General features: G+C 40.0%; 4 protein-coding genes across 6 annotated transcripts; all 4 read left to right on the plus strand.

Moving 5' to 3' along the window:
* Positions 1–1,370: 1,370 nt before the first annotated feature.
* On the plus strand, positions 1,371–6,100 carry LOC122009735 (NAD(P)H-quinone oxidoreductase subunit L, chloroplastic-like). 3 transcript variants are annotated; one of them, XM_042566014.1, is made up of 6 exons: positions 1,371–1,519; positions 2,916–2,961; positions 4,215–5,336; positions 5,415–5,528; positions 5,612–5,706; positions 5,771–6,100. In XM_042566014.1, exons 3-6 carry the CDS (start codon positions 5,136–5,138, stop codon positions 5,892–5,894), a joined length of 534 nt encoding a protein of 177 aa, XP_042421948.1. In that variant the 5' UTR covers positions 1,371–1,519; positions 2,916–2,961; positions 4,215–5,135; the 3' UTR covers positions 5,895–6,100. The 3 variants fall into 3 exon arrangements, with proteins under 3 accessions (XP_042421948.1, XP_042421951.1, XP_042421950.1); XM_042566016.1 differs by having other exon boundaries at positions 1,434–1,519; positions 2,903–2,961; XM_042566017.1 differs by lacking the exon at positions 2,916–2,961 and having other exon boundaries at positions 1,404–1,519.
* A 9,099-nt stretch (positions 6,101–15,199) lies between these two features.
* LOC122009738 (ethylene-responsive transcription factor ERF014-like) lies at positions 15,200–16,201 on the plus strand. Its single transcript, XM_042566020.1, has one exon. It carries the CDS (start codon positions 15,548–15,550, stop codon positions 16,112–16,114), a length of 567 nt encoding a protein of 188 aa, XP_042421954.1. The 5' UTR covers positions 15,200–15,547; the 3' UTR covers positions 16,115–16,201.
* Positions 16,202–16,570: 369 nt separating this feature from the next.
* LOC122009737 (mitochondrial phosphate carrier protein 3, mitochondrial-like) lies at positions 16,571–20,522 on the plus strand. Its single transcript, XM_042566019.1, has 6 exons — positions 16,571–16,993; positions 17,130–17,491; positions 17,585–17,628; positions 19,595–19,809; positions 19,958–20,082; positions 20,180–20,522. The coding sequence occupies exons 1-6, from the start codon at positions 16,679–16,681 to the stop codon at positions 20,250–20,252; spliced, it is 1,134 nt and encodes a 377-aa protein (XP_042421953.1). The 5' UTR covers positions 16,571–16,678; the 3' UTR covers positions 20,253–20,522.
* A 369-nt stretch (positions 20,523–20,891) lies between these two features.
* LOC122009736 lies at positions 20,892–22,400 on the plus strand. The gene has a single exon (XM_042566018.1). The coding sequence runs from the start codon at positions 21,065–21,067 to the stop codon at positions 22,226–22,228; it is 1,164 nt and encodes a 387-aa protein (XP_042421952.1). The 5' UTR covers positions 20,892–21,064; the 3' UTR covers positions 22,229–22,400.
* Positions 22,401–22,701: the final 301 nt, after the last annotated feature.

The raw sequence follows: 22,701 nt of genomic DNA on the forward strand, positions 1-22,701 counted from the left end.
AAATTTTAAAAATCGACACTACAGTGGTGTCAGTGTTTAAAAATCACACCAATGTTAGTATTTAAGCTTTGATTACTGATTTTTAAAAATCCGTCCCAAAGCAATTTTTATTAATGAAATTAATTCACATTATTAATTTTATTTATTTATTTATTCTTTTATAATCAAATATTAAAAAAATCTTTTTTTATTAATTCTCTTTTATATTTATTTATTTATTTTTATTAAAATGTCATTTAAAATTATAATAAATAAATTTAAAGAATTATTAAAGAGTAATTTAATTTAATTTAATTTAATTTAGAAGAAAGATAAGATAAAAAAACAAAGCACGAAAGATATTGCATACAAAGAGAAAGAAAGAGATAAGTCGATTTTAATAGAGGGATAAAATGAAAAAGATATACTTTTGGACATTCTCAAATCTCGATGGGCCTTCTGAACCATCCCAAATCTTGAGTGCGTCTTTTTAAAAATTCCCGCATAATATGTATCACTTACACAATAAATAAAAGGACAGTTTCGGTGTTTATAATTGTTATGCATGATTGTTTTTTAACCGGTGACGTCACTGCTTCCGTAACCATTTGTTCTCTAAATTACTAATTAAACATTGCTTTTGCTCATACAAGTGGCAGTTGTTATAATATAACCTTGTCACGAATAACATGTTAAGAGCATTTTCAATGTAAAATGTGTGAGGGTTTTATAAAATTTAAAAATTTTAATAAAAAATTTATATAATTATAGAAATGAGATTTGAGATTTGTAGTTAAGAACAGTATTAGAAATTTAAATTTATTTTTTTCTTAAATTTTTTCATTGTAAAGAGAATAGTAATTCTATATTTTTAATATAGTATTAATGTGATATATCAAAAATTAGAAAAAATCTTTTTTATCCAGATTGCACGTATGTATTTCCCTTGAAAGACCTCGCAAATGTAAAGAAAAGGCAGAGAAAATAAAATTAAATAGTTTTCAATGACTTGATTTCCTGCTATTTATAAAATCAATCAATCGATTTCGATGGCTTTACCAGACTTGAATGTTCTCAAAAATTCACTCGAGAATGGCAACCAGCGGCCGGCCAGCGAGGAAGCTTCTGAGAAGCTGCGTTGCAGCGGGATCTAATACAACTCATTCTCTCAAAGACGTCATCGCACTCATCCTAACAGAAGGGGCCAACCGAGCGTCAGCCAGTACCAGGGAGGGTAAGATGTCGTGGAAAGAAATGCGGCCTTTATTTAACCCCGCACATATCGGAGATATATATATATATATTTATAAACTAAAGCATTTAGCCGTTACAATATTAAAAAAAAAACGGTATTGTGGTCGATCGAGGCGGAGACGTGGACTGATGCGGGCCGAGCTTCTCGTGCTTATTTAATTACCAGCCGACGTCGGGCTCTCACCTCCGCCCTTATAATTACCCCGCCCGCTTTCTTCTTCCCCCAAGGAGCGAGAAGCATGGGCGAGGGTTTCGCCTGTGCGCCGACGGCCGAATGAGATTTCAGGTAATTTTAACAGATTGTATGTTGCCTCTTTCCTTTCTCTGATCGATGCGGCGGTTGGTTCTCTTTTGCTCCTTGGGTTTCGAGTTTGGGGTGATTTTTTTAGGGTTTACTCTTTTCGTCTTAAGCTCTCATTTTTCTTTTTGGTCTTCGTGGCTTGCGGAATCCCCCATTTGTTTGGATCTGTGAATGTACGGATTTTCTGATTGGGCGTTAGATCGGCGTTCGGGAAGTGATGTGGAATTAGTTAACTGTGAGTGCAAGAGTTCGTCGCTGTTTTTTGGTTGTGTTTTTGTGATTATTGCGGAGAGTTTGGGTACTTGAGTACTGCATTTCGTCTGTATTTTCTTATGTCGAAATCAATTTTGCACTTCAGCTCAATTCAACGACAAAATGTTGAGAAACAGCTGTAGATCACATCGAACGCAAGTCGGTTACAACTTGTTTTGCTTCTTCATACCCACTAGCTCTTTCTACTTCCCGCTGAACCTTGGATATGTGGATCCAGGCACTGCTGTTCTTTCTTCTTTTTTGCACTTAGATCATGATTTAGTTTTCAGTATCAAGAGCGTTAATTGTATCATGCAAATGTGTACACTACTAATATATTATTTTCCTAATTCAGATGTTACTTTTGTAATCAGAACATAATTTCAGAAGAAACTAGAATAATGCGAATTAATCATTAAAAAGAAGCAAAATCTTTCTTGTTGTTTTCCTTATATTTTACTACTTTAGATTCAGACAGTAAACCGATTGAGTTGCTTGAGCACTATCAGTGTAAGGATTCACTTCCTATCTGAGCATTTTCTCTCAATCTACGGCCCACAAAGCATCTGCATTGTCTTGTGTAGAAATAAGTTGTCAAGGACTGTGGAAACTTTATTATCTAGATAGAGCATGTTGTGGAAGCCATCTATTTCTGCTCTATATTTTCTTTTGGATTTCAATACATGATTCTTGATTCTTGAAGTTGAATGTTACCTGTCCTAAATTATTTAATTGGCAGCTGAGTTACATCAAATAATAAACTGGCATTCATATCCAAATCCATCATTGTTTTCTTCTAACTTGAAATCATTCTCCTTGCTATTGTTTCTAACTACCATGATCTTAGTCTAGTGGACTAACATATTTGGAAGTATCTCCATGAACATTTATTTTGATGTACACATATATACACACCTATGCTACTGTATCTTTGATATCATGGATTCATTGTTTTATACCATGTTTCTTAGTGCTTCTCGCTTTCGTAGCTCCATATTTTCTCTTATATTTTGTTTTTGCTGAACATACCAATTACTTTTACAAATTGTCCAATTTGACAGATGTTTTATCTTTGTCCAAGTGATTGATAATATGCTGATATAGACTAACTTATAGTTTGTTTGATTAGTTAATGCAAAAGAAGGCAACAAGCTCGAGGTAGCAATTGCATACTTGTGAGAAACTCAAACTCTATCGGATGATTCTTTTCTTCTAATTAACACCTTTGGCTGATATTTGTGTTCTATCAACATTTTGTTTTCCTAATTTCGTTTAAACTACTGAGAACTTTCTATCTAATTAGGAAGAATTTTGATGCATAGCAAATATTAGAATGAAATTAATTGGATGAGTGAGGAAGAAAGAAAATGAGAGAAGATGGAAAGAAACAAATTCCTGGCAATGTGATCTAGCTTGATACTACCTACCTCTGAGTACAACACTTTCGGATTGGTTATATATCCATCAGTTCAATATTGAAACTGTCGAAGTGAACCATCAATAAGTTTATACTTATTTTTTATCCATTTTTCATGGACTGAAATCTATGCTCTGAAGATTAGTAAATGCCTTAGTGCAAAGTGCTAATGCAGAAAAAAAGGAGTAAAAGTGAAACGATGATCACTTAGATGGGTGAGAAGCCAGACATAAAACAGTCTGATATTATAGCCACTGGCACCAATCGGGAATTAATAAATATGAGAATAAGAATCACGAAGTTAGTATTAAGTTTATGGTTATTTAGTGCTGGTTAGTATTAAATTTGAATAATAAACTGTGTATGTAGGAGGAGGCTAATGTAGCATATTGGTAATGAGTGTGTAGTTGAGATTCTTGAATGGCACAGTGAGTATTTCTGAGTTAAGACATTGAGTATTTGAATTGGTTAATTCATGCCTATCAATTTACATTGCTCGATACTCAAGGTTGAACTAACACAACCTAAACAGAATAGACTAACATACCTATATAAATTCAAGCAGGTCTCTAAGAACTGATGTGAATAATTATTATATTTAAATATTAGACCAGAATGGTAGGAAGGCTGCAAGTCTTATCAACTTGGATGATGAATTTAAGATGAACCCACATGCATTTATTTGATTACTGAATGCAATACTTGTATATGTTGCATTTATACGAGTCAATCTCACTAGTGATGGTGATATATATAGCTACATGCTTATGCTATATACTTTTATTTTAACTTATATGATAATTGTGATATAGTTTTTGAGCAACATGAATTGCATGTTTAATTATTATTCATTGAGGGATCATTTGGAAATTAGATAATTTGAATTTGAATGTCATAAATCAGGTCTGTAGGGTTTATTTCTCTCTCTCTCTCTCTCTGTATGAAATTTGCCTTTAACTATATAATACCAGTATGAATAACTTCTAAGCAATCATGCTTGATGTTATGTAGGTTATGTGCTCTTGCAATTGCTGCCTCATGCTCAATTGTTGCCTCAAGCTCGTTGCCTTCCTTTGCTAAAACTGTGAGTTAAAAACATAGCTATGCTATTGCTATGTTCTTAAAAGTTTTGTAAATATCTCAGAAAATAAACATTTAAAAGGTGAATTACATCTTTATATTATCGATTCAAATTTGTCATTCACATAAACAAGAAATGTAGAAAAAGGGGGGAAATAATCGTCTAAAATCTCAATTTAGTAGGCATAATACCGATAGCTTGAATTGCTTTTCTAATGAACGTTAATGCATGGCTTGGTGTGGTGGTAAGAGGTAAGATTCATTTTCATGCAATCATAATTCAAATCTCATGCTAGACATTTCAGACGTTTCGGAATGATACTAGGGTGTTTTCTTGGTTCACCTGTGCTTTTCGGATTTGTTTGTTGGCTAGTCTGTGTGGCTGGACTGCTCATCTCCAAGACCACTTGGACCGAAGTGTTTAAAAAAATTGAAAATAGAATTGTTCTTTCTGTTAAAATTCCATTTCAACAACTTGGATACGCAAGGCTCTTGTTGAGAATCAATATCCAGAATTACAACTGAAAAAAGAGTTCATAAATTTGGTAGTTTACACGGGTTTTATATTTTCTAATAATTTGCTCGTCTATAATTTTTTTGTGGGGAACCAATTATTTTTGACGAACTTGGATATTGTAAAAGAAAGTCTACTCAAAGTAGGCTGAATGGGAAATATATTTTGATCCAAGAACCGGATAATAATAATAATAATAATCATAATAATAATAATAATAATTGAAAGTCTAGCTACCACTACTTGGTGAAAGTCCACTAGTGGTCCGCGTAAAACGCCCAAGTAACCATATCCGCGAGCTAGAGCTGGAGCTCTGCCCCATTGTCTCCAAATTCAAGATGAGCAACTCCTGGACCTTCGTTCAGGCGACGCTCCACTCTGTTCCCCTCCTCCGGCTGCCGCGACCTTCCCTTACCCTCCGTCCCTCTTCCCTCCACAAGCACATGGCTTCCTGTTGCGCCCCCTCGTCGGGGACTCCTCGAAGCTCGCAGCTGCACAGCCTCACTTCTCTGCTACATTACGGAGCCATCATGGCCGCAGTCAGTTCAAATCTCACTCTTCTTTTATGTTCACTGCTACTAACTTCTGATCCTTCTTCTTTCTTGTGATTTCATCAGGCCCAAGCGCCATCTGCGTTGGCGGTCACCGGAGACAACAACATGGAGGATGATTTGCTGACGACACTTCTCGGCGGCGGAGCCATCTTATTCGTCTACCTCTTCGTGGTTCCGGTGAGTCTACTCGTGGCCTCACTTTAAACAGAGTAAGTTCGTGTCTTGTTGAATGAAACTACTTGCTCCGCCTGGTATTGCAGCCCATAATCATGAACTGGCTAAGGCTGAGATGGTACAAGCGCAAGTTCCTGGAGACCTATCTGCAGTTTATGTTCGTCTTCCTCTTCTTCCCTGGGTAAGTGCAGATTGCAGCCTAAATCATAAAGGAAATCATATACTAATTGTGTTCTTCGATCAAGGTTGTTGTTATGGGCTCCATTCATCAACTTCAGGCCGTTTCCAAGGGATCCAACGATGGAGTATCCTTGGTCAACGCCCAAAGACGATGTCCCTCTATACAAACCCAGAAAATTGACTAGATAAAGATCCAAATTATCTGTGTCTGCAGACATTTTTATGCACTGTATGGGAATCGTTGGTGTTAAATCAGGATCAATGTTTTTTCTTTATAGATTTTGATTGCTAAATATATTACGTATTTTATGATTTCAGCAAATTGTTCTCGAAAATGATAAATGTACCATGTGTTATATAAAATTGTAATAAATTTACCATTCACGGTGAGTTTCTGTCGGAATTTCGTTGATCGATGATGTATCTGTATACAATTACTTGTTGTACTCTTAAATTACTTGCTGAATTTTCAGGTCTCGAACAGGCCACCATTCAATGGTGGGAAGGAGGAGCTGCCCACAGGTAACGCCACAGCTCCAGAAGTTGTCCGTCCGTGCCTGTTCCTCCCTTCTCTCCTCTAATTAATTGACTCATTCCCATTCCATGCCTGGTAATGCATTAGCTAGCTCCCATCCCATCAGTAGTCACTCACTCCAGTCCACCTCTCCCTTCTTCCTCGCGAAGAGGAGGCGAAACAATAATAAGCTCATGATGGATGGATGGCACATCATGGATAGAGAAGCAGAGGTGCTAACGGGCAGAAGAAGGTAAGCACGGTGCGGTACGTAGTGGAATTGAGGTGGGATTGCTCGCTCTTACTGCAGCAGTCAGGCGATGGAATTCATACGCACAGGACTCCATCCACATCACATGACGGACAGCCAATTTATTGTCTCTCACAAACCCAAAATAAAAACAAGTTTTGGTCGATGAATTAATCCATATTTATGTACACGGACGACGACGGGCACGACGGCCATTTATTGGAGCAACGAAGGAATCTGCGTGTCGCAATAAATGGCCGCGCGCCTCTGTTCTCGTGTCGTACTTCTGCTAGGTCTTCTTAATTCTGTGCTTCCTTCGCCTTCCGCACAAACCACACCAGAGCATCTCCGAAGCTAAGAAAAGAGAACCGGCGACCGACGGCGTGCGCGTACGTACGTGGTTGCTTTGAAGGTGAGGTTATGGGGAATGTTGTCTGGCTCGAGATCAATGGCCCGAGTATAAGAAGCTTTGAACAGAGATTGTACCCAAGTGAGCTCGGACCAGGCTTCATTCCTCCTAACCAACACTTTCCCCTAGCTCCAGGCCTCCACTTTGTTGCTCCCTTCACCAAGTAAATTCTGAAGGTGAGTAATGATTTACGTTCAATTCTCACACTGCATTTCTGGCCTTAATCTTCACGCAGAAGCTTTAGTTCTATAGAACTGGTTTGTGTCTGTAAGTATTGATTTAGCCAAAAGCGTGAATGCGAATCATTTGGGTAATAAGTTTCAGTGTTCGTTAATATTAATTTATGCATACTGAAAACCTGGCTCAGTGTTCTGATATATAGGAAATGCATGAAACCGTAGCTAGCTAGCTAGCGTCTTTATCGCTGCACAAATGTGTTTGAATGATGTATTTAATGTGGCCACTGTGCGAGTGGCACCACCACCGAATGGAGCAGCTGTACTGGTGTTTGCATTTAAAAGAGCTGGAAAAGTAGGAAAATATATGTGTCTTGTTATGAACAATATAATGACTTCGTTGGCATTGCATTGATAGAATAGCTCCGACGCAGTGTTTCAGCTGCATGCATGGATCGCGCAGGTTAACATCATGGTAGTCCTCTCAGACACTGTGCATGCCAACCCGTCGTGTGCTCGTCCATGAGATCTCAAGTGGTGATATAGAAATCTTAAACCTACAGTTAACCTAAACAATTCTTTTTAATGACGTGGGATATTACAAACGGACCAGATATAATATGTTAATTAAAATCAAAATAAGATGGTGCTCCAAATTAAGAAAAGGTGATAGTGAGAAGGTTACTCTCAACAGGATTTAGCTCCTCGCATAATATTAAGACCTTCAATATAAGGACGGTCGGTCTAGCGGTCGGTTGGACCAAAGAGACCTAGCACTCTCCGTGTGTATTAACTGTTTGGGTTTAAGAGAAAATTATCCTACCATAAGACCGGTCGGGAATAATATTCGGCTTGGTCCCAAGGACCTACCTAGTCTTTCACCCTCAGAGTACGACTTAGCGTACAGTAGATCGATCTGACAACTGATCAAACATATAAGTCTTCACTGTTTATTCCCCTGTCCTCCTGCATATGAGCGGTCGGGTATAAAGTTGATAAGAATTATAGTGCTCAGTATCTTTATCACCGCCGAGTAAATATGCAAGGCAAATCTCAAAAGAAACCCAACCGGATTTCTGGAGCTTAGGATATCACTAAAGGGACAAGTCTCCCAATATAAGGGACCGCTGATTTAGAGGCAGTTAGAGCATTTTGGCCAGCCTCTAAGTCTGTCGGAGGGATTCCAGCTCTGCTCCTTGGGCATCCAACTTCTGTTGCCGCTCAAAGGATACTTGAGTTTGGGCCGCTAGCTCCGCTGCGTGTGTGGAATTAGCTTCCACTAGTTGAGCGGAGAGATGCTAGACTTCTATGATCTTCCTATCCAGCTCAGACACTATGTTCGCTCGATGAGTTGTCTCCAAGCAGAGCTTATCTTCGACAGTTTTTAGGGTGGCCTCTATTTTTTGTGCCCGCTCTGCATTAGCATTATTCAATGCTCGAGCCTCTTGAAGTTCTTTTTCTAACTGGCTTAGTAGCTCGAGTTGAGCTTGGCGCTCTTGTGGTGAAAGAGTGGGAGTATATATGGAGTCAGCCTCTGACAGGCATTTCTTCAGGGCTCCATTCTCTAGGTCAAAGTTGCAAATTTTTGCAATATGCCCATCTCGAAGGCCTATTGGTGCAGAACAAATATCATCAAAAATGTTCAAAGTGAGAGATAGTTGAAGGGTTAAAAGCATACCGTAATCAATTTGAAGGAATACTCATTTGCCATCTCCACTGGCGTAAAGTTGCCTAACCAATTCATAGCAGCCTCCATCATTTAACCCCTTAATAATAAATGACAGCTGATTGGTGGGGGAGATGACAGGGAAGCTATCGTCGGGGTGGACGGTAGATCATAGATAGTGGAGAATCTATAGAGCCTTTTTGTCTTAATACCAAAAGTGTAGTCGGAGCCTCGGCGAGAGGGGTGATAGGAAGAGCAGTTAGCAATTGAGAAGCAATGATTGGAGAGTCACCCGGCTGGGAGGTGACCTCTTGGATTGGACTGTCAGAAGGAAGAACAAACACAGAAGGACGAGTGGGCAAAGTCCGCTAAGATGATGGTGTAGGGGTTTCCTCCCAGATAGGTGTAAGGAGAGGTGAAGACACAGTGAGGGGGGGGGGGGGGGGGGGGGGGCACTCGTCCCTCGAGAACTTAGGTCGAAAGGATGAGTCGATGCCTTTTATGCCTCCTTTTCAAAGGTGTCTCCACTTCATCCAATGGAGAATCCTTGGAGACTAGGAGAGGGTCAACTGACACTTCTTCCTACACTGCTGCCTTGTTGGATGCAGCCGCTTGGTTGCTAGATGTCTCGCTAGAAGGACCTGCCGACTGTTGAGCTAGATCGACTAGTAACATTTGCTCTTGTCGGAGTAGCTTGTCCTCCTGTAACTGAATATGCTCGGCAACTATAGACTCGATGAAAGTGTCCACTGTCCACTGCATGAAATAAGAGACTTTAGTTAGTGTCAACCTAATAGACAAGTTGATAAGACGTACCATAGGAGCCCGAAAGCTTCACTCGAATAGGACTTAGCTCGAACAAGTAAAGTATGCCCTTGTGCAGTAACTTAGGAGCCTTGAATTGAATGTCGCCCGACTTCTTCGAGTAGGAGCTGAAGGCTGGGTCAAGCTTAAAATTCACAAGGTCGAGAAGTGGGGGAAGGGCAGACCGCCATTCGGTCAGCCATGAGGCAGGCTCGAGCAGTTCAACTAAAAAGAAACAGGATTTCTAACCCTTATTAGAGGAGGGCAGTTCCTTGAAGAATACTACCTTAGGGTAAGATTGAAATAAAAAAAAACCATTTTTAATTTCTTAGGGTACAAAAACAAATGAAAATTATGAGGAGTTGGAGGAATGTCATATAAGAGAAACAAAATTAACATTGCGCACATGCTATGAAATGCATTCGGGACAAACTGTGAGAGAGTGATGTTGAAGTAAAGACTTATCTCAGAAAGAAAACATGGGATTGGAAAATGCAAACCCACTTTAAGTTGATCTTTAAAGAATATAACAAAGCCCAGAGGAGGGTGATGAGGGTGATCCTGAGGGTTTGGACGGTGAATGTGGTGATTTTTAGGGATTTCAAATGAAAGACAAAGAACCTCTCGATCACTGACATCAAAATCCGAGCGAGTGAAAGTATACCATGAAGTGACAAATTCTTGAGCCATGAGAGAATGTAAGAAAATAGTAAAGAATCTAAGGAAGGACATACTGATTGAGATCAAGAGAAGGACAAGTGGGTTGAAGGAAATCACCGAAAAGAGGATCGAAGAATACAAAGCTTAAAGTTATGTATTTTTGCATCATTTAGGGTTTTTAAACATAAGCCACAAGAAAAGATCCCACCATAGTCATCCGATTAAAACGGCATGCTCATTTGTGATCATGGATATGAAAAGGGAGAAGTGTCGTTGGTTCATATGAAAAGGCATGCATTAGCTGTCGCTTCAAAGGATGTGTTAGTGGGGCATGTGGCGTTTACCCATAAATGAGCATTTATGATAGATAGGATAGCCAAATTATTATGTTGAAAAACACCTTCCCGCGTATCAATGGTACACTGCTAGGCATATCGATCCTTTGACCTGCATATTTTCAAAAAAACATAGTCAAGTGTAGCATTAAATAGCAAGCGGGGAGCCAGGTTGGGAGATTGGGTCGGAGGTATATCTATCCGGTCTGACCAATAAAGGAGACGATCAAGAAAACATGAGACTTGGGTCCAGTTAGCTAGTCAGCTACTAGCCTCCTTCAACTATACTTGAAGGGGAGGCTAGTGATACAGGATGTTATGATGGACCTAGGTATGGCATGGTAGTCAAAGTCAATATGAGGTGGTAGTCTAAGTCAAGAGAAGGTAGCAGTCAGAGGGTCACTCTCAATAGGGCTTGGCTCCTCACCTAGCGCTAAGGCCTTCAGTACAAGGACTGCTAGCCGAGCAGTCAGTCATACCAATGAGACCTAGTGCTCCCCACCTATATTAATCTATTTGACCAGCTATCATCCGTTCGAGTTTAAGAGAGGACCGACCTGTCACAAGCTAAGGTCGATTAGGAATAATATTCAACCATGTCCTAGGGACCTAGTCTTCCACTCTCAGAGTATGACTTAGCATATAGTGGGTCAATTTGGTAATCGGTCTAACATATGAGTCTTCACTGTTCATTCCCCCATCCTTTTGCATATGGGCAACCGAGTATAAAGTTGACCATAATTATAAGGCCCAGTATCCTTATCTCCGTCGAGTAAACATAGAAGACAAATCTCAGAAGTAATCTGATCGAATTTCTGGAGGTAAGAATATAACTTAAGGGATAAGCCTCCCAATATAAGGACGATCAACTAAAAGCATCGATCGGACCTCTCAAGGCTCAGTTCTCCCTTTTTTAGAAGCAAGTATCCCTGCATATGATCGGTCGGTCATAGAATTTCCCAGACCTAAGGGACTTGGTTCTCCATTATAATCAGACCTCCAGCATCATCCGACATATATCAAGGTAGCCCTAAAGGTCGAACGTCCTTACAGGACTCAATATCTCGCTTATATATTGATCTTCCACTTCAATATGTATCCGATTGACTAAGTGACCGGTCAAGATATATTCAAGAGATAGTATTGCCAGGGAATCACAATGGCCTATTAGGAAATCACAATGGTCTGTTAGAGAATATTCTTCTATTGCAACATGAACATTCAATAGAACCTTCCTTAGAGAATATTCTTCTATTGCAACATGAGCATACAACATAACCTTCCTTAGAGAATATTCTTTTACAGCCTGTTTGGAATGATATGGAATTCAATTCCTTTTAGAATTGGAATTGAATTTCATACTTTGGAATGCCTTTTTAGCTAAGAATTGATATGGAATTCAATTCCAATTCCATCAAACAAGACAAAAGTAAATCACACGTCTTTATGTGTGATTTAGATAGGGAATTCAATTCTCCATATTATGTCTATTGTGCCCTCATTCTCTCTTCTTTGTAAAAAAAGAAAAGAAAAAAGAGAGAAGGATAAAATGGTCAAACATAAGAATTCCATAACTTAAGTTGCAATTCATTCCAAACATGAGAATTGAATTCAATTCCTTATGGAATTCAATTCATAATGGAATTCAATTCAATTCCATGACTTAAGTTATTTCCAAACAGGGTGTTATTGCAACATGAGCATTCAACAGAACCTTCCTTGAAGGTGACTCTACATTTTCCATCAGGCGACACATTCTGATAGTATATTCTCTCATCCGCCTCATTAATGACATCAGTTACAAAAAGGATGCACACGGGAAATGAAAGATTTCTTGGACAATGAAATGATTATATGCCTCTTAGACTGTACATATTTTGTTACTCGATAGCTTCTGACACCCGACATTCTTAACCACCTCATGATTGTGGAGTTATGAGAGGTGGTATATAAAGGAGGTTCCTCTCCATGGGCAAGATAAGCTTTTACAACAGTCTCATTTACGTGCGAACCTTTACTATTCATCTCTCCATTTTCCACTCGGCCACTATACTGACTTGAGTGTCGGAGCAGAGCGTCTTCGCCAAGGACCCCTTCTTTGATTTTTGATAATTGACATTTTGTTTGCCCTTTTGAGTGTGTGTAGAGAGAATTTTTACTCCCATTTATAGTCCTTTTTTTCGATCAAAAGTCTACTCTCGGTCAATAGCACAACCACCTGCCCAGAGCACCATATCCATTGGTTTCAGACATGATCAATAATAATTTTCCTTTGCTTATATATGAATCTTGATTCTTACAAAAAAAAATTAATAATTACTGTCAAATTTATTAAAGAAGCTTCTATGAGTATTGATTTTAATTTAAAGTGATTCAGAATTTTCTAGGTATGTTGATCAATGAAATTTATATATCTCCGTAATATATGATATTGTCCATTTTGAACATAAGTCGTAATAGATTTAATTTTGAACTTTATTTAATGTGAGGCTTTGATCTCCATAATATGTGATATTGTCTATTTTAAACATAAATCGTAATAGATTTAATTTTGAACTTTATTTAATGTGAGACTTTGATTATATTTTTAATAATTCTCTACTTAAATATAGTGGGACCCATGTCTTAAGTGAAAGGCTGGGAGCACCAATTGCCTTGAGAGTTCATTCTTGATTTACTAGGAGCCCCCTCCTAGGGGCGCACGCTTTACGTGAAAGGCTAGGAGTATCATTTGCCTCGAGAGTTCATCCTTGATTTACTAGGAACTTCATCACCTCCTTTGTCAAAGGTCATTATTCCACCCATATGATTTGATCTATATCATGACTCTAATACTACTTGTTGGCCAATAGAATTCATATATCTCTATGATGGTATAAAATTATTCACTTTGAATCTAAAGTCTCATAAATTTATTTTTGGAGTTTACTTCAAAAATCTCATACCAAAGGAGATTTTTGAAGTTTCTTCTATCTTTATAATTTTATGATCTTTTCTATATATTTTAAATATAAGTCTTTGATTGTATTCCCAATAAGGTCCATCGTCAATTTCAAACAAAACTGACTAATAAACCAACACTATTCTAAAATTCAAAAGTTGATATTTTCCGAATCATGGAATCCATTGGTGGTGTTGATAAATGAATATCATTATCCTAGACCTTATAAAGAGCTTATGACAAATTTTATCAAGTCTTTGGATGCTTAGAAATTCACTGTTCTTAATTTATGCAATCGAATATTGATATGAGGGTATGGATACATCAACGAGGCTTTCAATGAGTGCATTGGTTTTGATATAAAGTGATTTGAAGTTTTCTAGATTCATCAGTCAATTTCATCTCTATATCATTCGAAAATTTAAAAATTTGATATTTTTTTGAATCAAGAGAATCTTACTACTTATTTGACGATAATAATTAGTATCAGATTTGAGAGCTTGTTTAAATTTCAAATCACTTCACATTAACACCGATGTATTTTTGGAAGCTTTTTTAACATATTTATACCCCGTTAAATTTTTTAATCGTTTAAATTAAGAATAATAATTTTTTAATTGGATAGAGCACCAAAAATTAAAGAAGAGAGAACCTGGAAAGGAGGAGTGCAAGGAGGAGGCGTTGGGTAATTTTAATATTATGGAAATTAGGTAAGTAAAATTATAAATTAAGCAGCGGTTCAGTAAAGTTCAAGAATATTGGCAAACTGGCGGGCAAGCAGAGACGTCAGGTGACAAAATTAAACGTAGCGGATCATTCATATGGACTGAAGAGTGGAGACACAAGCAGAGAATATTAATTGTTGCAATGTATATAATTAAATTTAAAAAAAATCATGATAGCTGCACTGTCAACGGACAATATCTGCTCCCGATACTTCGAGGCCCAAAATGACCGACCCATATTTGAGTTACATGGAGCCCGGCCCACAATATTGGAGGCCGGAAAAAAAATTAATATGGGTCGTAAACATTAATCTTCGATTTTGTTCTACAAATGCTCAAGATCGTCATATTTGTACTCTATTTGATTTGCCATATATTTATACTATTTTTAAATGGTCCAAAACAATTTGTAATTTTTATTCCTAAAACAAACCAAACCAAACCCAAAAAAAAAATCCTAAAATTTATTTATAGATTCACCAAACTATTTTAGATCAGAAAAATAAATAACATGACAACAATTGCAAGGATTTTACGAAGCTTCCACGCACTGCCGCAACGACTCGACTCGACAAAGCAATGGCACACAGCTCGTGGCTTGCTTTAAAGCGATATGTCAAAGCTCTTGTCTGTTACTTCTCGTCTGGATATTGCCATACAGCCTGTTGAATCGATAACGCGGAAACTGCCCCCATGCCAAAATCATATAATTAACACCATAAACATGCATGCATTCATTCATTCGTACTAGTCATATTCATCACTTTTAGCTACTATTTTAGATAACTGTATTTTATCGCACTACTATATATTCAATATTCATGATGAGTTACAATTTCCTGCATGCATGATCGTCACCTTCAGACTTTCAGTATATTATCGATCTCATCAGTACTTCACGCGGCAAAGCAGGTTAATTAATAATCCTTGAAGACAGCTGTGAATGCGATGATATAAGCAAATTATAAATGGGAAGCTCGATCGAAGTTAATTAATTAACAAGCTAAGGAGAAATTGATGTGTCGAGTTGTAATGTCTCTTAAAGCTTCAACACCAGCAGCTGTGTGCTTCCTCCCTTCATATCCAGGAAGCTGCCTTCCGTTGAATTCTTCGCTTTTCCTCGTACACTGCTGTTCGGAGAGACTGACATATATTTGTACGTACGTACGTGCGTAAGTGCATTTAGAAATTGAAGGAGAAAAAAATAACAGGAATATGAATAGTTGGTTGGTGGCGGTCAACATGGAGATCATTTAGTCAAACAGTCGATTAGTGTTCCTTAATTTACTCATCTGCATGCGTGTTAATTATATTCCTGTCTATAAATAAGCGACGAGGATACTCCGTCGCTGACGACGAAGCATGGTGAAGAGCAGCAGCAGCATTGCTCCGTTGCCGACGACGAAGGGAAGAAGCGGCCAGGGGAAGAGGCAGTACAAGGGGGTGCGGATGAGGAGCTGGGGTTCCTGGGTCTCCGAGATCCGAGCGCCCAACCAGAAGACCAGGATTTGGCTCGGATCCTACTCCACCGCGGAGGCCGCCGCCCGGGCCTACGACGCCGCGCTCCTCTGCCTCCGGGGGAATTCCTCCGCCCTCAACTTCCCTACCTCCCCGCCCTTCTCCGGCGGCGTCCCCGGCGTCATGTCCCCCAAGTCCATTCAGAGAGTGGCGGCCGCAGCCGCGGCCCAAGAAACTGTTCCGGCGACGGCGCCGTCACCTCAGACAGCGCCGTCGCCGTCGGAACAGGCGGAAGCGGCGGCCAATGAGGGCTCCACCTCGCTTGAATCGCTCGATTTGGAGGCATTCTTCCAGTCGCCCAGGTGCATGGACTACATGCTTCACCCGGCGATCTCCTTCTTCGGCGCTCCCCGAGTCGAGGACTGCTGGAACGAAGAAGCTGGCGAGATCAGCCTGTGGACCTTCTTCTGATTAATTGATTGATTAATTATTCAATTACGTGTTGTCTTCTTCGTATAAGTATTAAGAAGTCAATGGCTAACACATTTGATTTGTTTATGAGCAAAGGATTAATGAGTAATCTGATATATAATCCTCAATTATCAGAGTATTAATCCCTACTACTAACAGCATCATTAGCGTTTTACTCGTGTTTTCCGCCGAATTATTCGTCCTTTTAAAGCCCCCGACGCCTTCGAATATAATCCGCATATTCCTTTTTTTTTCCCTTCCATTTACGCCGTCCCGAATATTTGATAACGCATGGTGAATCTATCCTTTATACTCAAAACTCCCACTCAGACGTTTACCCATTCCAAAATGAACCGATTAATGATCTTGTATCCAATCTCAAGAAAGGTATAATTTTGCCACGGCAAAGAGATTATTCGTCCATGTGCCTGTTATTGCTCGATAAATATAAATATGAACCCTAACTAGTTGCTTCATCGGTCGCATTTGTCCTCTTGGCCTCTCGCCGCCTGCTCGATCTCCTCTGCCTCTGATTTCAATCAATTTCTTTCACAATTCAGAGAGATGGAATTGGCCGAGGGATCTCGCAGATCCCTCCTCCCGAACTTCCTCTACTCGTCTTCCAACGGGTCCAGCAATCTTGCCCTTGATCGCATCCTGGGGAGGACCCTGCCCTCGCCTGTTGCTGCTGCTGCGGCGGCGGCGGGAAATGGTGCTTCGACGGTCCCGTTCGTTGTTGCCCAGGCGCCTAAGGAGTCCGGAAAGATAGAGATGTATTCGCCGGCGTTTTACGCTGCCTGCACCGCCGGCGGCATCGCCAGTTGTGGGCTCACCCATATGGCTGTCACCCCGCTTGATCTCGTCAAGTGTAACATGCAGGTGAGATCCAGATCCTTTGTTGATGCTATAAATTACTTTCGGTCGCCATATGTAGCTAGGTTATTCATGTTGATCTAAAAGTTCAATTCATTGGATCTGTTAAGTTTCCTCTCTCTCTGTATTTTGTTTTCTATAGATCGATCCTGCCAAATACAAAAGCATTTCTTCAGGATTTGGGGTCTTGCTCAAGGAACAAGGGGCCAGGGGTTTCTTCAGGGGATGGGTTCCTACACTGCTCGGATACAGCGCCCAAGGGGCCTGCAAGTTTGGCTTTTACGAATTCTTCAAGAAGTATTATTCAGATCTCGCTGGCCCTGAGTTTGCATCCAAGTATAAAACTTTGATTTACCTCGCTGGATCTGCGTCTGCCGAAATAATCGCTGATGTGGCTCTCTGCCCCTTCGAGGCAGTGAAGGTGCGCGTCCAGACGCAGCCTGGTTTTGCTAGGGGATTGAGTGATGGCTTACCAAAATTTGTCAAATCTGAAGGTGTTGGAGGGTAAGACTTTTACCTCCTATTATATAATGAGAATTCGTCTGCTTTTCATCTTCGTAGCTTATTTTGCTGTTCTGTAATTTGTTTTTGATACAGACTTTACAAAGGCATAGTTCCACTCTGGGGGCGTCAAATTCCCTGTAAGTAAATTGCCCTTTCTCTCTCTTTTTTGTTTGCTTTTAATTCTCTTTCTCACTTATATTAAATGGCTAGTATATCTAGTGGGGTTTCTTTATACTGGTGTTTATTAAGCAGTGTCTTTGTCAAACTAACATTTTTGTCATTGTACCTCTCTAATTAAAAGAGGTTACCTGCACTTTCTACTTTTCTACTATATGAAATTCATTTTTTGGCATGTGCATATATGCTTGATAATGTTTGCAAATGCTGGATTCTGTATCGATGCAAAATCAAAAACATTTTTTAGAGCTTTAGTAAAGAACAATTTAATGTACTTCTTGTTAATTTATTTAATATGATCCTAAAATTTCATCAAGACACATGTTAGGTCTTGTTTTCAATTTTCTCATTTATCTTTTTGTGAAACTCTTATCTTCTTGTCCCTTGTGTGCCTATCTTACATGCTTAGACTGGCATTAAGCTGGTTTATGATGGTTTGATTACCAACTAACATATTTGAGCACCTGTTTACCAGTTGAGCTATAGACTGATTTGCTAGTTTTATAACTTGCTATACACAAATCATGAGATTCTGCTGGTTGGCAAAATTGCTATTTTTAAAGTTATGTAGTATGTTTTATTTTTAACAAAATTTCAAAAAGTATTTTAGCTGGCACCATAAATTAAGATCACATTAACCGACTCCACTTAATGGGATAAAGGCTTGGTTGTTCTTGTATAAATTAAGATCACAACTAGCATATGAAACAGTAAAATTCTTGAACTATGCCTAAGTTTTTACCAACATGCAAATAAAATAACTGCTAAATAATAATCTTTCTATGTGTGTTTTTGTAAATGTGAGAATAATTTCATGGTTAAGTACAAATATCATTTTTATATCAACTGTGTACATATGCCCATATTCAAGTGGATAACAATCATTTATGAACCAAATCACCAATCAACACCTTAATATCCTAATTGTTATATTTAAAGCAACATGAAATTTTCCATGTAGCTTTTATAATGCCACTTGATGGAGGAAAACTTGATTGCAGCTTATTATGCATTTGAGATGTGGTCCCTACATCCTGGTTGCAGCAATATCTCTTAACATGTAATGACATTGATTATAAGATGGTTATGTTATTCATATGTTTTGATCTTTGAATTATGAATTTGTTTATACTTTAAATCCACTGGTTAATAACTGTAATCTTTGTGCTTCTACATGCTAATGTTTTAGTTTTTATGCATTGTTGATGTGGCCTCATGCTTCCCTATAATACTTTATAAATTTTCATCCTTCTCTATTCCTACCTATATCCCTATAATACATTTTTTTTTTTTGCTCCCTAGGCTGTTGAGGAATTTTTGGCTTTACATGTTGCAAATCAAATAGACAGATCTAAAATAAACTGGTCCAACAAATAAAGTTGTTCCTGTATCTGAGAGGCCATTCTAATGCATTTTTTTATACTTTTACTAATTTCAGTATATTTAATTTATTTTTTTTAAGTTTATTTGTGATCAGGTTATCTAAGGAATCTATAAAAGATGCCACACTCATTTTCTCTACTTATTCCAGACCAATTGAAGTTTCATTTTTTTTTTTCATGTAATTATTCTCCTCCATGACAACTGCTGATTGATTGAGTCTAATTTCTCTCTCTCAATCTGGTGAGTGTTGCTTCAATTGTTGCATGTCCCATGTCAGGTGGCAATACTATTGTTGATTAAACAGTGCCATTAATGTTTTATATTGGATGTTGTATGAAATATGTAACAATATTAAAGTCATATATCTGTATGATATATCAAATTGTTATTTCTTGAGATGAATTTTATTTTAACTACTTCTAAGTCTTGTCCACTTTGGTTTTATTTTTAATCAATCAATTTGGGTTAGATAAAAGCTTCTTGATCTTGTTTCATGTTAGAACAAAATTCCAATGAAATAATTACTGAAATTTATGTGCACAGATACTATGATGAAATTTGCATCATTTGAGACTGTGGTCGAGATGGTATACAAGTATGCAATTCCTGCACCTAAAGATCAGTGTAGTAAGCCACTTCAGCTTGGTGTGAGCTTTGCTGGTGGATATATTGCTGGAATATTCTGTGCAATAGTTTCTCATCCAGCTGATAACCTTGTCTCATTTCTTAACAATGCTAAGGGTGCCACTGTTGGTGATGTGAGTATTAAAACTTTAATTATTTATTTTTCGTTAGATGACCATTTTGATTTGTTATTGTTTGTCATCTTTATCTCTTTTTTTTCTCTTCATCTTATTATGCCAACTGACAATCCAGCTGACGCTATATGTTTGTTATGTCTATCAGGCTGTGCAAAAACTTGGCTTGTGGGGTCTATTCACCCGTGGTCTTCCTCTTCGCATTGTCATGATTGGTACTCTAACTGGTGCGCAATGGGGGATTTATGATGCATTCAAAGTCATGGTTGGCCTGTAAGTTTTTAAAGCTGCCATTATGTTGTTCTCGGATCTTAAATCTTACGTCTATATCCGAAACTCCAAATGCTTAAATATTCTTGATATTTTTCAGGCCTACAACTGGTGGTGTTGCTCCGGCTGCTGCTCCTGCCGCAGAGGTTTCTAAGCTGGAAGCCGCTGCCTGATCATTTATAATTATGAATAATGTAAGATTTGAGAATTATAAGCTCATTCTATGTGGAAGTGTTGAATGCTTCCAGAGCAACACATGATTTTTGCGGATGGTCTTGTTCCCATCTTCCAATTTGGAGGAATGCTGCAGCTTTTAGCACTGTAACAAACACAAGTGACCTGAGGAATCATCAGGAAGAATTTCTTATTTGATTTTGAGCTAAACATTAAATTGACGGATAAGTTGACGGCAGCTTTAACTGCTCCAAACTGGTTGATCTGTCTCCCTTCAGCGTCATGTTGTTTTCTATTGTAGTTTCTTTTTGTCTGCTTGCCGTTTTGTTAGGGCAAAGGTGGGGCATGCTTGAAAGCCCCCGAGGATGGTGAATATCTGTGATCGATCCGGTTACGCCATGCTACTATAATCATCCAACCTGCTACTATAATCATCCAGTAGTTGGGGCCGGTCCGGTCGTAGGTGTGGTGTTATAGTGCTACAAAATTAGTAAGTTGTTTCAGTAGCAAAGGCAATTAAATTCAACAAGTTTAATCTCGTGGGGTTGGCCAAAGCCATGTACGCCTTTTTACAACATTGGGACTACGCCTGTATGCACCGACTCTGTTCATGTCCTTGTTGTCTTGGTAACATTGGAAGATCCGCAAGTTGCTTTAGACTCTGAGACAGAAGAAAAAGTCGGCCTCCACTGATGAAAGAAGAAATGTTGGAAATTATGTTGCCTCGCAGCCAAGTGGTCTCTTTAAAAGACCAGGCAGATGTCTTTCTTCTAAAACCGGAGAAAGGAGGAAGCATAGTGCAAACCGTACCATGGTGGATGTCGACCGTCGGATGTCCGCCCTCGGCCCGGCCCACTCCGCCGGGCTTCGCCGTCTATCGGTCCGGGCCGCCACAGCTTACGCGACTTCCACGACGACGCACCGCCTCGGCGTCCTCTCCCTCCGCCCCCTCGCGGAGGTCATCCTCTCCCACCTTCACGCTGCCTCCGTCCCACTGCGCCCGGGACTCTCCGAGCCTGAGCTCGCCCGCCTCGAGGCCGACCTCGCCTTCTGCTTCCCCCCGGACTTCCGCGCCCTCCTCGCCCTCGCGCTCCCTTCCGGCCCCGGCTTCCCGGACTGGCGCGCCCCCGGTCCCGGTCACCTCCTCCGCCTGCCTCGCTCAGCCGCTGCTCTTCAGGTAGCCCGCGGCTCCTTATGGCCGCATTCGTGGGGTTCCCGCCCTGCCGACCCCGCCCGAGCCCTTCGTCGGGCCCGTGCCGCTCTGCGCCGCGCGTCGCTGCTGATACCACTCTTCGGTCGCTGCTACCTCCCTTGTTTTCCCTGTCTCGCCGGGAACCCTGTTTTCTACGTCGACGACTCCTGCATCTTCTGCTGCGCCATCGACATCATCGACTTCTTCCAGTGTCGTTCCCCCTTTTCTCCGTACCCGAGTTGCTCTTCCACTCTCCCCAGCCTCGAAGCTGCCCGATGGATCGAATTTTGGAGCGACGCCGCATCCGATCACCGGCGCCGCATCTCCTCTTCGTCGTCGTCCTCCACTTCCTGCTCTTATTCATCGTCGCCGCCTCCCGATCCGGTTCGCTTTGTGGAAATCCGAACTCCAAGGCTGCCAGACTGGGTCGGGTGCTACTTGGACGGCATCGGCTCCGCCTTAAGGCAGGGAGGGTGGGGCGAATCGGACGTCCAGGAGATGGTCAACGTACCCGTCTCCAGTCTCTTCGACGCCGGCGACGAGTGCGTCGCGAGAGCTAATATATTGGTCGATCCAGAGGCTGCGCTTGACGCACTGCTCGTGAAAGCGGGGCGGTGCTCAGATTCACTCCGGCAGGCGGGGTGGAGCCCCAAAGACGTCTCCGACGCGCTGGGCATCGAGCACCCCCGGCGAAAGGGGAGAAGGCAACGGTCGACGGTGGAGGTACCGCCTGCAATCGCGCTCAGGGTGGAGGAGCTGGCACAGGCGGTGGCCCGATCGTAAGTGGCAGGCGGTGTCCAGATTCAAATCGGCGCCTTTCATTTCGTTTTTCAAAACTTGAGCAACGCTTGAAGGTGTGTGAAAAAGAGAGGCGTTGGAAAAATATAATACATGTATCAAAAATCTTTGATTATTGTAGCAATGGAAATCGGAGACTCGTTCATAATACATGTAATTAGAGGATGTTATTATTATTATTCTTATTATGCTATATTAATTTTAGAATAGACAACCTTCTTTTATAGTATGCTTACACAAAGTCATCCTTCTAAATATTTATCATATTCATAGGAGCATTATGAATGTTAGTTTTCATGGTTTGGAAGGTGAATGAATTCGTCCTACTCCTGTAGATGTATTTAGATTACTAGATTCGCAATCTATGCATTTAAATTCACATATTATGCTCTTCTTTTTTTCCTTCAAATTATCAAATCATGTATAGACTTTTCAAAATATCCCTTCTTTCTTTGTGT

This window comes from Zingiber officinale, chromosome 8A (assembly GCF_018446385.1).
Source record: "Zingiber officinale cultivar Zhangliang chromosome 8A, Zo_v1.1, whole genome shotgun sequence".
Lineage (NCBI taxonomy): Eukaryota > Viridiplantae > Streptophyta > Magnoliopsida > Zingiberales > Zingiberaceae > Zingiber > Zingiber officinale.